Source organism: Toxorhynchites rutilus, chromosome 3 (genome assembly GCF_029784135.1).
Source record: "Toxorhynchites rutilus septentrionalis strain SRP chromosome 3, ASM2978413v1, whole genome shotgun sequence".
Taxonomy (NCBI): domain Eukaryota; kingdom Metazoa; phylum Arthropoda; class Insecta; order Diptera; family Culicidae; genus Toxorhynchites; species Toxorhynchites rutilus.
Genome location: NC_073746.1, coordinates 275,781,542 through 275,798,903, shown reverse-complemented (window position 1 = coordinate 275,798,903; position 17,362 = coordinate 275,781,542). Strand labels below are relative to the sequence as shown.

At 38.1% G+C, this 17,362-nt stretch overlaps 1 protein-coding gene across 1 annotated transcript; it reads right to left on the bottom strand.

Annotated features, from left to right (window-relative positions):
• Window positions 1-8,309: 8,309 nt before the first annotated feature.
• On the bottom strand, window positions 8,310-9,731 carry LOC129774249 (uncharacterized; the record flags this gene model as incomplete). Its single annotated transcript, XM_055777957.1, has 1 exon — window positions 8,310-9,731. A coding segment is annotated over one exon (630 nt), but the record flags the coding sequence as incomplete, so codon positions are not given.
• Window positions 9,732-17,362: the final 7,631 nt, after the last annotated feature.

Here is a 17,362-nt window from a genome sequence, read left to right as displayed (position 1 = left end):
CAACGATGTTGAAGTCATCAACCTTCTTGATAATATTGTTGCCGTATGCTTTTTCCATGAGGCAGTCTTCTGAATTTCCAGTTAGTAGTTTCTGAGTACATTCTTCGATGGTTTCTAATAGCGGGTTGTTACAAATGTAGATATTTCGTAATTTAGGACAATCCGTCTTTACACAGTATATTTGTGGTCCGGTTAGAATATAATTGTAATGTAGATATATCCTTGAACCGTTATTAACTATTGACTCCAGGTATGTTAATTCATAGTTGACATCTTTGATTCGAGGAATTTTGAGGGCATAAACAATGGATTCTTTGCTATGCATAACATATGCACTGGCTATGTTCAAAACGTTGTCGAGCGAGTCCAATCTTAGACCGTTGTTGATTATGAATTGTTGCGTTGCTTGTAGTTCTTCATGTGTGACGAGTCGGCTGCTTGGGATGCTGAATCTAGCTAAGGTGATCGCCTCCTCGATTGCTTCTAATTGATTGATTAATTCATCTATATTGAATAATAGGTTTACTGAATCGAATCCATCTAGCGATTCGTTCCTAATCATATCGCTATTGGAAGCTAATCTTCTTCTTCTTATATGGCACTAACTTTCCTAGAGGAACTCCGCCGTCTCAACGTAGTATTACTTGCGTCATTTTCATTAGTACTTAGTTGAGATTTCTATGCCAAATAACACGCCTTGAATGTATTCTGAGTGGCAAGCTCTAGAATACGCGTGACCACAGTGCAAGTCAGAGGAAATTTCTTTGAAGAAAAATTTCCCCGACCAGAACGGGAATCGAACCCGAACCCCCGGCATGTTAGGTTTTGACGCTAACCACTCGGCCACGGGAGCACGAATTGGAAGCTAATACTGATATTGATTTAGTTAAATTTACTATTCTGTCTTCAAATTGTTTATTTATTCTTATCTGTTTATCGTTTTGTAGAATGAGTGAATTTGTAGTACTGTTAATTATCTTCAAATCGTCTGCATCTGGGCTTCCTGAAATATATTTCCATGCAGTACCTAGGCTATTCCATCTTTTGAATCTCTTGTTCCCTGAGTGTTTTAATTTTTTATATGTGCTCATTAGTTTGTATTGTTTGGCTTTTATTAATGGACCTAATAATTTATTATTTACAATCTTCTTCGTGGCGGCTTCATCCAGAAAATTTATTGTGGTTTCTATAATTTTTATGTCAATTTTGTGCAGAATTCTGACGTAATTATTACTAATCCTGGCCTGTACTAAAGGAATAACTGCTATTGGGTTGCGGTTTAGTTCGTGAACGTGTATGTCCGCCATGACAATCGTTATTAATAGGCATAGTCTGCAAATAGAGGTAGTAGGGAGTGTCTTGTTAGTGTACAGTATCATTCGTATAGTTCTATGTATGTCTTTTCATGTCTAGTTTATGTGTCTTGATACCGTGTTCGTCCGTCACAGTTTTGTATGTTTGTTCTTTCATTTCTATTTGTCGGTATCGTTGGGTGTAGGGTGTTGGTTTCGTCTTACTTTTAACGAGGACATGTTTTTGGCTAATTGTTTCGTACTTCTGGTTGTCTTCTAAATTTATTTTTGAGTTGTGGAGTGTTGCCTCCCGGGCAATGTTATCGCTAGCTGTCTGTATCATTTTCATTTTGTGAAACTTCTCACCCTCTTTGACATAGACGTCAATAAAAATGGTTTCTAAAGGCTTTCCGTAAATTCTCCTGGTTATAGGTATTTTGAACGGTTTCCGTTCGTATTTAGAGAATTTACATTCGTTGCAATTTTTGGCAAATGATTTGACTTTCAAATTCATGTTGGGAAAATAGACTGATTGTTGGACTTCATCCAATGTGGGTATCCAATTTCTGTGGTTGAAATTGTGACTCTTTTGTATAAAGTCCTGCTGATCACTCTCTGACAGAAGGTCGGGGAGTTTTAAGTTACAAAACTCTACTTTCATGCCTTGTTTGAAATGTTCTTTTAAATTTTTGAGCAGAGTTTTGCAACCTCTGGTGGCGCGAAAATTCCATTCGTAGTTCCTGGAGACAGATGGTCTCTCAGAATGCTTTTGAGTTGTTCCTCCGAGTAACTCTCGGAGTGGAAGATGTTTCTGTTAAATCCTGGAAATACAGAAAACATTATGTGAGGACTTTTATTTCTTTTATTAGATATGTATAAAAAAAATTGATTCTTGAACCGGTTTATGATTTCCGGCCCGTAGATAGGGTCGTTATCGTAAACTTCGTTTTCCAGTACCTGTTGGTTGTTTATTTCGGCTTGAGGGATTCTAGAGAGTCCGTCAGCCACGACGTTTTGTTTACCTTTTTTGTAAACAAGTTTGAAGTCGAATTGTTCAAGGTACAGTCGCTGTCGGGTTACCCGTCCGGTTGCGTCGGTTAATTTCAATTCTTTAGTGAGGAGTTCATGGTCGGTGTATATTGTAAAAGATCTCCCGTAAAGATAGGGGCGGAAAGTCTTAGCAGAAAAATAGATAGCAAGTAATTCTTTTGCCGTCGCGGAGTATTTTTCTTCGGCTTTCGATTACGTCCTAGATAAGTACGCAATCGGTTTCTCCTTACCGTCTACCATCTGTGATAGTACACCACCAATGGCAACATTGGAGGCATCGGTAGTTAGAATAAATGGAAGGTTAAAGTCTGGGTATGTTAGTATAAGATCTGATGTCATGATGGTTTTCAAATTTTCGAATGCAGTTTTGAATGAGTCGTCAATTGCTATTGTCTTGTGTTTCCCTCTTAACTTGGAAGTCATTGGTTTCGCTATGTGAGCAAAACGCGGAATGAATCGCCTGTAATAGCTGATCGTTCCTAAGAATGACTTCAGTTCTTTAGGATTTTGGGGAAGGGGCCAGTTTTTGATAGCCTCAACTTTTTTCGGGTTAGGTTTCACTCCCTCGGTGGTCACCACATGACCAAGGAATTCAACCTCCCTTCTCAGGAACTCTGACTTATCGCTCTGTACTTTTAGATTTGCTTCCCGCAATGTTTGTAGGACCTTCTTTATGTCCTGCAAGTGTTCCTCCAATGAACAAGAGAATATTATGATGTCATCCATATAGACGAAGCTTCTAATGTTCAAATGTTTTCGGAGAACAGAGTCCATTAACCTTTGAAATGTGGCATTCGGCATTCGAACGAACTCGAATTTACCTCCATCCACATTAAAAGCTGTTTTTGGAATATCTTTTGGTTCGATCTCAATTTGGTGGAAACCACTCGCGAGATCTAGAACCGTGAAGTATTGGGCTTTTCACAGTCTATCCAGAATTTCGCTTATTTCCGGAATTGGATATCGATCTGCAGGAGTCTTCTCATTTAACTTCCTGTAGTCGATAACTGTCCGGTACTTTTGTTTTCCTGAACTATCCAATTCCTTTGGCACCACCCAAATCGGTGATGTCCATGGGGAACAGGATTCTCTCACGATTCCTGTATCTAGAAGTTTGTTTATTTGTTCCGAAACCACATTTCTGCGATTTCAACATAAAATTATCGTTGCGGAATGGTTCGAATTTTTGGTTTGGTATCTGTGATTTATTTGAAATGTGTACAAGAGCTATGTTGTCTTTAGCCGAGTACAATCCTGGTTGTAGTGCTATTTGCGGTGTTAAGTTTATTTCGTGGTCAATGAGGAATGTACCATTTTCGGTGGTACCGAGGGGAATTATATTGTTTTGATGGATATGGAGATCTACTGATGAGGGGTAATATTTTGAAAATTCAAACGTTTTATTATTTATTTTCATTTGGTGGCCTTCAGTATCAATGATGGCGTTCATTTTGGAAAGGTTTTCGTATCTAATCAGTCCGTCAAAGAACTTATGGAACTTGAAAACGTAGTACGGCAATTTTTCCGAGAATGCTTCAGGGAAAAGATTAGCATGGATCACTTTGTTAATATAAAATTTACCGTTTTTGTTCGTAACCACGCAGGGATTATTAATAATTTTGCATCTTTTTATATGTTCTGGATTGATATAAGATTTGTTCGCTCCCGTATCCACAAGGAAATTCAAAATTCCTTTGGAGGTCGGAAAACGAACATATGGTATAAAGTTCAGGTTTCTTCGTTTGCTTTCCTGACTTGGTGAAAATTTATCTCCTCTACATCGGCGTTATCATCGGGGGCATCGTCCTCCCGTTCATTGTCGGAGTAAACTGGATCATCTACTTCTTCTATTTCATTATTATGAGCTTCCATTCGTTCCTTTGGAACAAACGGTTGTCTTCTAAATGAATTGTTAGCGGGCGCGTTTTTATACTGGGTGTTCGGTTGCACATTCATTCGCGTAGTTTGTTTATTATCACTGGCACTTCTATCGTAGCCGTGGTTGTCGTTCCGTTTATATGAGGTGTTAGGTTGCATATTTGTTTGAGCATTTTGCGGCTTGTAAGGTTTTACATAATTTGATTTGGTTTGGATTGAGTTTGGGTGAGGCCTTATTCGCGTTTCCGCATTTTGGTTAAGCATTACCGCTTGGTAAGCTTCTTCCAAATTCATTGGTTTTGAATTTCGAATAATGGAACCTAATGGTTCCTGGATATTGTCTAAATATTTTGCCACCGTTATGATTTCTATGATTTCGTGGCCGCTCAGTGGGTTTGATTGGAGGTTTGCTTTCAACCTTATATTTGTCTCTTTAATTTCGTTATAGAAACGTATATGAGTTTTGTCTCCCTTCCGGATGCGGAATAGGGAAGACAGATTTGTGGTGAAGTCTTTTTCATCACCGTAGTGTTCTGTTAGTACTTTTTTTTATACCATCTATCGTATTCGGGTTGCCGTTCGCAGATAACAATGTGCGGGCTTCCCCTTTAACTTTGTTTTTTATTGCCCGTAGGTACAGGCTGGTTAGGGAGTATCCCCCGTCTTGAAGTTTGACTTTGAAGTCATTATATAGGTCGTCGACCTCTTCCAGCCAAGCTGAAAGTTCTTTCTTATTACCCGTAAATTCGGATAGGTATTTAAATATGTCGGGGAGTTTAAATGCATCTCCACCGCCCTGCAGATTTCTTTCTGCTAGTTGAGCACGCAGCTCGTCGAGCTCAGCGCGAAGCTCTGTTACTTGAGCGTTTCGACACTCCTCCACATTTCGTGCGGAGATCTTATTTCTGAGCTCCTGCACGTAAGTTTTAAGTTGCTCGATTTCGTTTGCACGCGTGTCTGCTGGCATGATATATATATATATATATATATATATATATATATATATATATATATATATATATATATATATATATATATATATATATATATATATATATGTATACGAACACTCTACTTACAAGAATTTCATATGTCCGTGGGACCAGCTTGTGCGCGGATTAAATTGCGTCGTCCAGAGGGCTGCTTTCGACTTCTCCAGAGCGGTTGTTTTAATCACTTTTTTAACACTACACTCGCGCTGGTATCCCACTTCTGACACCAGTTAGGTTCGGATTTAGAGAATGACACTTTTTAAAAAGATTAATTTATTAGGACACAAACTTAGCACTATGTGATACAAAGGAAAAAGAGACCGAGCCACGTTGTCGTGGCTCGTTATTTGTGCTTGTTTAGCACATTCCTATAGCTGCACATGACTTGCGCGCCATGTGCTCTGATTGGTCGCTGGTAACGCAGAAATTTGTGTTTCATTTGTAGGGCAGTCCCCTTTAGAGAGGGAGGAGAAGTGTCGATTCACCATACAAACGTTTCGTGTCCCTTAAAACTTGATTAATTCTCGAGTAGTGCAGAAATTTGTGTTTCGTTTTTATGGCAGTTTCCCTCAAAGGAGGGGGGGGGGGGTAGAGTGTCTAATTTGGCACCCTTAATGTAAGACGTAGTCCTACGTAAAACAATTGATTTCAAAAACTAAAAGTCGATTTTCTCAAAATGGTCACCTCAGATTTTGATGAAATGGTAGATAAATGGGAGATAAATATGTGCCCTAAACTCTGTCATACATCGTAACTTGTGCATATTTAGGGCTAAAAAGGTTTTTTCAATATTTTATTGAAATTAAGTTTATTTCTTCTTTCAGTTTCTGTACCAACCCAAAATAAATAAATAAATAATAATAATAAAAACGTTTAATGAGTGTTATGTAATATAATAAAACCTATGACATTTTTCGACATTAAATTCATTTTTATTCATCTGATCTTATACCTTATGTACATGTTAACTTATATTCTAAGAGATACAATCATCATATATTTCCTATTTTTATTTTATCTAACATTTTGAAGACTTTGGGATCATCTACTGGATTTGAAAATCTTTCGCTGCGATTTTATTTTCATCTACAGGAATAAAGCAATGAAATTTTTGTGTTCCAGATTGAATAGTTCCTCAAGCTCACTTGCCTTTTTTGTATGCTATTCTTTGGATACGTAACAGAAATTCAATTTCGTGATGCGTTTGTCATTTTGCTAACCTGCTCAATCATAAAGATCTAGTGCTGTTTGGATTGTGTTTCCGTAATCTTGACTTGCTCTCTTTGCCATTCGTTTTAGAGTCTCTCCTATTGCATCATCTATTCCGGTGGGAGGTGGCAAAGAAATGCCATTCTGCTTCTAGTCCGTAAACTTTCTTGAAATTACACACACTGGCGCAATTCTGGCGTTTTTGTAGTGTGCTGCCGATGGAGCGGACATGTGAGTCATTTTAGTAGAATCGATTATTTTTCTGACAAATTCTATCAATTTTTCTATAAACAATTTCTATTCATAGTCGCAGTGTCGTGAGTTAAAACTTCTTAAATAACTTTAAAGCTTACGTTTTCTAGTTTACCATCTTTTTTGTAGTATATTTCAAGTGGGTGAACAGTTGCTTACGAGTTGTTCCAGTGATAACCCTGTGCCGCATTTTGAATTATGAATGAATAATTCTTTGAAGAATCACAAATTACTATTATTTTTCCTTGCGTCAAAGATTCTTTTATTATTTCTCAAAAAGCAGACTGCTGTTTGTAATTAACATCATTTCTATTTTATTCCACCATCTTCGACAACGTCGTACAGACTGAAACCTTAAGATCTAAATTATTCTAAGTTTCTTATTCTAGTACTGAACACATTCTTGGACAGAGTAAAATCAAACACGTCACTAACATTATTAAAAGATCGTAAACACAAATTGAAACTATTGTTGAAACCATAATACTATGGAATGGTATAAGAAATAACGATGAATTACGAAAACGACGGGGAGGAATATTCCAAGGAACTTGACGTAACAGTTCGGGACAGTCCACATCATGCTCTAAGAGTTTGTCTACTTAATCAACGAAATACGGCACCAATTCATCGATTAGTTTTAAAATCGTTTATTGAAATCAGCCATTTGTTGGAAAACGATTTCTTCTTTTCCGCTGTCCTCTAATAGAAGAGTTGTTTCTTCATGAATTGATGATTTGGAAACACAATCCAAACAACACTAGAGCTTTATGATTGGGCAGTTAAACAAAATGACAAATGTATGTAAAGGCAAGTGAACTTCAGGAACTATTCAATCACGCGAAAACAATATCGGGAACACATAAATTTCATTGCTTTATTACTGTAGATGAAAAGCAGCTAAAATGTTTTCAAATTCAGTAGAAAATCTTCAAAATGTTAGATAAAAAGAAAAAAATAGGAAAGATATGATGATTGTATCTCTTAGAATATAAGTTAACAAATACATGAATATGAATAAAAATGAATTTAATGTCAAAATATGTCATAAGTTTTATTACATTTGATTTGAAATAAAGACCTCTTAAACACTCAATTTGGGTTGGCTTTCTGCACTGAAAAAAGACATAAACTTGATTTCAATGAATTATTGAAAAAGTTTTTGTTAGAAAAACTTTTTTGCCGTAATTATGCACAATTTGCGATGTATGGAAGAGTTGTAGGGCACATATTTATCTACCATTTCATCAAAATTTTAGATGACCATTTTGAAAATTACTTTTAGTTTTTGAAATCGTTTTTTTTCTCAGTGAGGGATTTCAAAACATATTTTTTTAGTATTTTTTTGAAATTCAATTATTTTTCTGAAATTCTTCCATAGATTCCTTTTTTGTAGGGCTTACCATTTTCGAGTAAAAAAAAATTATAAAAAAAGGTCAAAAATATGTTGCCCTTTCCTTCGAAAAATTTTCGAAGAACTGAGTATGCCAAGTTGCTTAATTAAGTCTTCACGCCCAGAAAGTTTAATTAAGTTCTGAGAGGGTCATGCCAATCCCATAGACGAGTTGTCGCGAAATCCGTCCTATGAAAAAAAAGAAAACAAAGTTCTTTTTCTTTCAACAAACAAAATACCAGATTTATTCTCTAAAAAAAGTTTCTCTTTTATTGTTCTGTTATCATAAAACGATACCGTTTGTCGGTCGTATCACTGTCGAATGTTTTGTGTTTTAATCTTATACTCCACTCAATCTCGCACTATAAACTAGTCTTCAATACAGTCTAATCTTTCTCGTGTTGGAATGTTTCCAGTTTTTTTTCTTCTCTACTTTATTATGATATCAATGTTTTCTTCTTATCGGCCTATTAATTTAGTTTCCTTGCGTAGCAAATAGAAGCAACAGGAGTGGTTCGATCGGTGTTAGCTCACTTAATTTAAGGATTTCTGAATTTCTCTGCGTCCGCATTTCGGCTCGCATGATGAAATATAGTCATCATTAGATTCAGTACTCTTCTCTCATTCATGGCTCATTGTTCTGCTGTTTTGTTTGTGCTTCGAGATGAGATGAGACGAGATGAGATGGGGATGCCTTGCAGCGAAAAGTGACAATGATTGATGTTTTTGCCCTGCTGATGCCATTTCGTAACGATTATTTTGAAAATTAAAACAAGGACCGCTCGTTTTGAATGTGCCACTCGTGGGGGAAAAACCGTCCGGAAGTATAGTATGTGTTTTCGGGAAGTCCATGTGATTACTTTGCATTTATTTTGTTTCATTGAGAGCCGCAGTCCGAACCACATGTAGTCCCGCGGAAAACACTTGACGGTTTTCCCCCCGCCAGCTAATGATGAATGATACTAACGATCTCTATGCTACGGAGATGATTGATGTTAGGGATGGGGAATGGTGTGTTAGGTGATGATATGATATTTATATTTTGGCCGATCGACTCTCGCCATTGGTTATGGTTTCGCCGAGAACGCGCATCGTGTTCGAGTAAGAGGAATCAATCTGCGGGACGACCTTCTCGGCCGGACGGATGTTTTTAATGAGATCCGATAGTGACAGGAAGCTTTGACGGCCATTGTCAACATCCCGGTCGGAGTGAGACATTTCTTCTATTTCGCGAGTGATTTGTTTCAGCTTTTGCTCGACCGGGATATCGTGATGGACAAGTACTTGCGCCGCTTCATGCTGCAGAGGTTCTTCGGCAATTTCGGGTTCATCGTCCTGTTGGGCGCGTCCCTCCGATTCATCCTCGTCTTCGATCTCGTGCTCTTCCTCGTCGTGTTCCTCTTCATCGTCCAGTAATGCATCCTCATCGCTACCGTGCGATTCCTGGCTGGCTTCGGACTCTGGCTCGGCCGGAAGTGGGTTTCCACTCAGCAGGGCCGCCAGCGGGGAAGTTTGCTCAAAATGGTGTGGGGTGGGAGTGGTTGAAGAATGAACCACAGGAACCGGCGTGGGCTGGACTCGAACGGTGGTGCTCGCGTAGGATGACGATGCTGACTGGGGGGTCTTGGAAGTGGTTGTGATGGGACGGCTGCAAAGAACCACATGTTATTAGTTCCACATTGATACAAATTATTCGGCGACAAGATTGAGAGCGGAGGGAACTATATGAACAACAAGAGCTGGACAGTTATTAGGGAAAGCAACACCTACAAGCCGAGGGATAGAAAGAAACAAAAACAACTACGGTTCTGTTCCGAACGATTTGTGTACACTCTACAAATTTTGGTTTGTTTGTGTTGTTTTGTAGGCTAAGTCGTTCTGTAGTCTGTTCTTCTGAACGGGTAGTATTGTCGGTTTTTTATTTGTTTAATCGTGTAATGAACTAACTCCAAAACCACCAACCAGATGTTAGCGAATACTTTTTTCCCTAGGATTATGATCACTCAACCGGTTAGTAAATACTATTTCATTATTTGTGTTGGTTTGCTGTGTATGTGTACTCTAATGATGGAGGGATTGCTGCGAACGCTACTCTCCAGCGATGAGAGCAGGTGAAAATTTGAATAAAGGGTGTGTCACATCAAATTGCATCACGGAAAAAACGCTGTAGAAATTCGCCCAGTAGACCGATCCTTTTGAAAATTTTAGACAGTAAAATAAAAACTATTAAACAACTTTTGGCATTTTCTTTTTATTCATACTTCGAGCCCAAGCCCGTATGCTCGCACCTTCCTCTTTACCCCGTCCATAAGGTTCTGTACAACGTCAGGTAGTAGTTTTTTTTGAACAGAAATCCATTTTTTCTTGAAGTCCGCCTCCGATTTGACAACTTTTGGGTTCTTCCGGAGGGCCTGCTTCATAATCGCCCAATATTTCTCTATTGGGCGAAGCTCCGGCGCGTTGGGCGGGTTCATTTCCTTTGGCACGAAGGTGACCCCGTTGGCTTCGTACCACTCCAACACGTCCTTTGAATAGTGGCACGAAGCGAGATCCGGCCAGAAGATGGTCGGGCCCTCGTGCTGCTTCAATAGTGGTAGTAAGCGCTTCTGTAGGCACTCCTTAAGGTAAACCTGCCCGTTTACCGTGCCGGTCATCACGAAGGGGGCGCTCCGCTTTCCGCAAGAGCAGATCGCTTGCCACACCATGTACTTTTTGGCAAACTTGGATAGTTTCTGCTTGCGAATCTCCTCCGGAACGCTGAATTTGTCCTCTGCGGAGAAGAACAACAGGCCCGGCAGCTGACGAAAGTCCGCTTTGACGTAGGTTTCGTCGTCCATTACCAGGCAATGCGGCTTCGTCAGCATTTCGGTGTAGAGCTTCCGGGCTCGCGTCTTCCCCACCATGTTTTACCTTTCGTCACGGTTAGGTTCTGAACCTTGTATGTACGCAGGTCCTCCCGCTGCTTGGTCCGCTGGACGAATGAACTTGACAAATTCAGACAAAATTATTGGCGACATCCCGGACCGAACTTCTCGGATCCCGTCTAAACTTAACTACGCGCTTGTGATCTTTTTCACTGACGGAGCATCCATTTTTGCCGTTCTTCACCTTCCGGTCGATGGTTAGGTTCTCGAAGTATCGTTTTAGTACTCTGCTGACCGTGGATTGGACGATTCCCAGCATCTTACCGATGTCCCGATGTGACAACTCCGGATTCTCGAAATGAGTGCACAGGATTAATTCACGACGCTCTTTTTCGTTCGACGACATTTTTCCAAATTTCCGGCCCGTAGATAGGGTCGTTATCGTAAACTTCGTTTTCCAGTACCTGTTGGTTGTTTATTTCGGCTTGAGGGATTCTAGAGAGTCCGTCAGCCACGACGTTTTGTTTACCTTTTTTGTAAACAAGTTTGAAGTCGAATTGTTCAAGGTACAGTCGCTGTCGGGTTACCCGTCCGGTTGCGTCGGTTAATTTCAATTCTTTAGTGAGGAGTTCATGGTCGGTGTATATTGTAAAAGATCTCCCGTAAAGATAGGGGCGGAAAGTCTTAGCAGAAAAATAGATAGCAAGTAATTCTTTTGCCGTCGCGGAGTATTTTTCTTCGGCTTTCGATTACGTCCTAGATAAGTACGCAATCGGTTTCTCCTTACCGTCTACCATCTGTGATAGTACACCACCAATGGCAACATTGGAGGCATCGGTAGTTAGAATAAATGGAAGGTTAAAGTCTGGGTATGTTAGTATAAGATCTGATGTCATGATGGTTTTCAAATTTTCGAATGCAGTTTTGAATGAGTCGTCAATTGCTATTGTCTTGTGTTTCCCTCTTAACTTGGAAGTCATTGGTTTCGCTATGTGAGCAAAACGCGGAATGAATCGCCTGTAATAGCTGATCGTTCCTAAGAATGACTTCAGTTCTTTAGGATTTTGGGGAAGGGGCCAGTTTTTGATAGCCTCAACTTTTTTCGGGTTAGGTTTCACTCCCTCGGTGGTCACCACATGACCAAGGAATTCAACCTCCCTTCTCAGGAACTCTGACTTATCGCTCTGTACTTTTAGATTTGCTTCCCGCAATGTTTGTAGGACCTTCTTTATGTCCTGCAAGTGTTCCTCCAATGAACAAGAGAATATTATGATGTCATCCATATAGACGAAGCTTCTAATGTTCAAATGTTTTCGGAGAACAGAGTCCATTAACCTTTGAAATGTGGCATTCGGCATTCGAACGAACTCGAATTTACCTCCATCCACATTAAAAGCTGTTTTTGGAATATCTTTTGGTTCGATCTCAATTTGGTGGAAACCACTCGCGAGATCTAGAACCGTGAAGTATTGGGCTTTTCACAGTCTATCCAGAATTTCGCTTATTTCCGGAATTGGATATCGATCTGCAGGAGTCTTCTCATTTAACTTCCTGTAGTCGATAACTGTCCGGTACTTTTGTTTTCCTGAACTATCCAATTCCTTTGGCACCACCCAAATCGGTGATGTCCATGGGGAACAGGATTCTCTCACGATTCCTGTATCTAGAAGTTTGTTTATTTGTTCCGAAACCACATTTCTGCGATTTCAACATAAAATTATCGTTGCGGAATGGTTCGAATTTTTGGTTTGGTATCTGTGATTTATTTGAAATGTGTACAAGAGCTATGTTGTCTTTAGCCGAGTACAATCCTGGTTGTAGTGCTATTTGCGGTGTTAAGTTTATTTCGTGGTCAATGAGGAATGTACCATTTTCGGTGGTACCGAGGGGAATTATATTGTTTTGATGGATATGGAGATCTACTGATGAGGGGTAATATTTTGAAAATTCAAACGTTTTATTATTTATTTTCATTTGGTGGCCTTCAGTATCAATGATGGCGTTCATTTTGGAAAGGTTTTCGTATCTAATCAGTCCGTCAAAGAACTTATGGAACTTGAAAACGTAGTACGGCAATTTTTCCGAGAATGCTTCAGGGAAAAGATTAGCATGGATCACTTTGTTAATATAAAATTTACCGTTTTTGTTCGTAACCACGCAGGGATTATTAATAATTTTGCATCTTTTTATATGTTCTGGATTGATATAAGATTTGTTCGCTCCCGTATCCACAAGGAAATTCAAAATTCCTTTGGAGGTCGGAAAACGAACATATGGTATAAAGTTCAGGTTTCTTCGTTTGCTTTCCTGACTTGGTGAAAATTTATCTCCTCTACATCGGCGTTATCATCGGGGGCATCGTCCTCCCGTTCATTGTCGGAGTAAACTGGATCATCTACTTCTTCTATTTCATTATTATGAGCTTCCATTCGTTCCTTTGGAACAAACGGTTGTCTTCTAAATGAATTGTTAGCGGGCGCGTTTTTATACTGGGTGTTCGGTTGCACATTCATTCGCGTAGTTTGTTTATTATCACTGGCACTTCTATCGTAGCCGTGGTTGTCGTTCCGTTTATATGAGGTGTTAGGTTGCATATTTGTTTGAGCATTTTGCGGCTTGTAAGGTTTTACATAATTTGATTTGGTTTGGATTGAGTTTGGGTGAGGCCTTATTCGCGTTTCCGCATTTTGGTTAAGCATTACCGCTTGGTAAGCTTCTTCCAAATTCATTGGTTTTGAATTTCGAATAATGGAACCTAATGGTTCCTGGATATTGTCTAAATATTTTGCCACCGTTATGATTTCTATGATTTCGTGGCCGCTCAGTGGGTTTGATTGGAGGTTTGCTTTCAACCTTATATTTGTCTCTTTAATTTCGTTATAGAAACGTATATGAGTTTTGTCTCCCTTCCGGATGCGGAATAGGGAAGACAGATTTGTGGTGAAGTCTTTTTCATCACCGTAGTGTTCTGTTAGTACTTTTTTTTATACCATCTATCGTATTCGGGTTGCCGTTCGCAGATAACAATGTGCGGGCTTCCCCTTTAACTTTGTTTTTTATTGCCCGTAGGTACAGGCTGGTTAGGGAGTATCCCCCGTCTTGAAGTTTGACTTTGAAGTCATTATATAGGTCGTCGACCTCTTCCAGCCAAGCTGAAAGTTCTTTCTTATTACCCGTAAATTCGGATAGGTATTTAAATATGTCGGGGAGTTTAAATGCATCTCCACCGCCCTGCAGATTTCTTTCTGCTAGTTGAGCACGCAGCTCGTCGAGCTCAGCGCGAAGCTCTGTTACTTGAGCGTTTCGACACTCCTCCACATTTCGTGCGGAGATCTTATTTCTGAGCTCCTGCACGTAAGTTTTAAGTTGCTCGATTTCGTTTGCACGCGTGTCTGCTGGCATGATATATATATATATATATATATATATATATATATATATATATATATATATATATATATATATATATATATATATATATATATATATATATATATATATATATATATATATATATATATGTATACGAACACTCTACTTACAAGAATTTCATATGTCCGTGGGACCAGCTTGTGCGCGGATTAAATTGCGTCGTCCAGAGGGCTGCTTTCGACTTCTCCAGAGCGGTTGTTTTAATCACTTTTTTAACACTACACTCGCGCTGGTATCCCACTTCTGACACCAGTTAGGTTCGGATTTAGAGAATGACACTTTTTAAAAAGATTAATTTATTAGGACACAAACTTAGCACTATGTGATACAAAGGAAAAAGAGACCGAGCCACGTTGTCGTGGCTCGTTATTTGTGCTTGTTTAGCACATTCCTATAGCTGCACATGACTTGCGCGCCATGTGCTCTGATTGGTCGCTGGTAACGCAGAAATTTGTGTTTCATTTGTAGGGCAGTCCCCTTTAGAGAGGGAGGAGAAGTGTCGATTCACCATACAAACGTTTCGTGTCCCTTAAAACTTGATTAATTCTCGAGTAGTGCAGAAATTTGTGTTTCGTTTTTATGGCAGTTTCCCTCAAAGGAGGGGGGGGGGGGTAGAGTGTCTAATTTGGCACCCTTAATGTAAGACGTAGTCCTACGTAAAACAATTGATTTCAAAAACTAAAAGTCGATTTTCTCAAAATGGTCACCTCAGATTTTGATGAAATGGTAGATAAATGGGAGATAAATATGTGCCCTAAACTCTGTCATACATCGTAACTTGTGCATATTTAGGGCTAAAAAGGTTTTTTCAATATTTTATTGAAATTAAGTTTATTTCTTCTTTCAGTTTCTGTACCAACCCAAAATAAATAAATAAATAATAATAATAAAAACGTTTAATGAGTGTTATGTAATATAATAAAACCTATGACATTTTTCGACATTAAATTCATTTTTATTCATCTGATCTTATACCTTATGTACATGTTAACTTATATTCTAAGAGATACAATCATCATATATTTCCTATTTTTATTTTATCTAACATTTTGAAGACTTTGGGATCATCTACTGGATTTGAAAATCTTTCGCTGCGATTTTATTTTCATCTACAGGAATAAAGCAATGAAATTTTTGTGTTCCAGATTGAATAGTTCCTCAAGCTCACTTGCCTTTTTTGTATGCTATTCTTTGGATACGTAACAGAAATTCAATTTCGTGATGCGTTTGTCATTTTGCTAACCTGCTCAATCATAAAGATCTAGTGCTGTTTGGATTGTGTTTCCGTAATCTTGACTTGCTCTCTTTGCCATTCGTTTTAGAGTCTCTCCTATTGCATCATCTATTCCGGTGGGAGGTGGCAAAGAAATGCCATTCTGCTTCTAGTCCGTAAACTTTCTTGAAATTACACACACTGGCGCAATTCTGGCGTTTTTGTAGTGTGCTGCCGATGGAGCGGACATGTGAGTCATTTTAGTAGAATCGATTATTTTTCTGACAAATTCTATCAATTTTTCTATAAACAATTTCTATTCATAGTCGCAGTGTCGTGAGTTAAAACTTCTTAAATAACTTTAAAGCTTACGTTTTCTAGTTTACCATCTTTTTTGTAGTATATTTCAAGTGGGTGAACAGTTGCTTACGAGTTGTTCCAGTGATAACCCTGTGCCGCATTTTGAATTATGAATGAATAATTCTTTGAAGAATCACAAATTACTATTATTTTTCCTTGCGTCAAAGATTCTTTTATTATTTCTCAAAAAGCAGACTGCTGTTTGTAATTAACATCATTTCTATTTTATTCCACCATCTTCGACAACGTCGTACAGACTGAAACCTTAAGATCTAAATTATTCTAAGTTTCTTATTCTAGTACTGAACACATTCTTGGACAGAGTAAAATCAAACACGTCACTAACATTATTAAAAGATCGTAAACACAAATTGAAACTATTGTTGAAACCATAATACTATGGAATGGTATAAGAAATAACGATGAATTACGAAAACGACGGGGAGGAATATTCCAAGGAACTTGACGTAACAGTTCGGGACAGTCCACATCATGCTCTAAGAGTTTGTCTACTTAATCAACGAAATACGGCACCAATTCATCGATTAGTTTTAAAATCGTTTATTGAAATCAGCCATTTGTTGGAAAACGATTTCTTCTTTTCCGCTGTCCTCTAATAGAAGAGTTGTTTCTTCATGAATTGATGATTTGGAAACACAATCCAAACAACACTAGAGCTTTATGATTGGGCAGTTAAACAAAATGACAAATGTATGTAAAGGCAAGTGAACTTCAGGAACTATTCAATCACGCGAAAACAATATCGGGAACACATAAATTTCATTGCTTTATTACTGTAGATGAAAAGCAGCTAAAATGTTTTCAAATTCAGTAGAAAATCTTCAAAATGTTAGATAAAAAGAAAAAAATAGGAAAGATATGATGATTGTATCTCTTAGAATATAAGTTAACAAATACATGAATATGAATAAAAATGAATTTAATGTCAAAATATGTCATAAGTTTTATTACATTTGATTTGAAATAAAGACCTCTTAAACACTCAATTTGGGTTGGCTTTCTGCACTGAAAAAAGACATAAACTTGATTTCAATGAATTATTGAAAAAGTTTTTGTTAGAAAAACTTTTTTGCCGTAATTATGCACAATTTGCGATGTATGGAAGAGTTGTAGGGCACATATTTATCTACCATTTCATCAAAATTTTAGATGACCATTTTGAAAATTACTTTTAGTTTTTGAAATCGTTTTTTTTCTCAGTGAGGGATTTCAAAACATATTTTTTTAGTATTTTTTTGAAATTCAATTATTTTTCTGAAATTCTTCCATAGATTCCTTTTTTGTAGGGCTTACCATTTTCGAGTAAAAAAAAATTATAAAAAAAGGTCAAAAATATGTTGCCCTTTCCTTCGAAAAATTTTCGAAGAACTGAGTATGCCAAGTTGCTTAATTAAGTCTTCACGCCC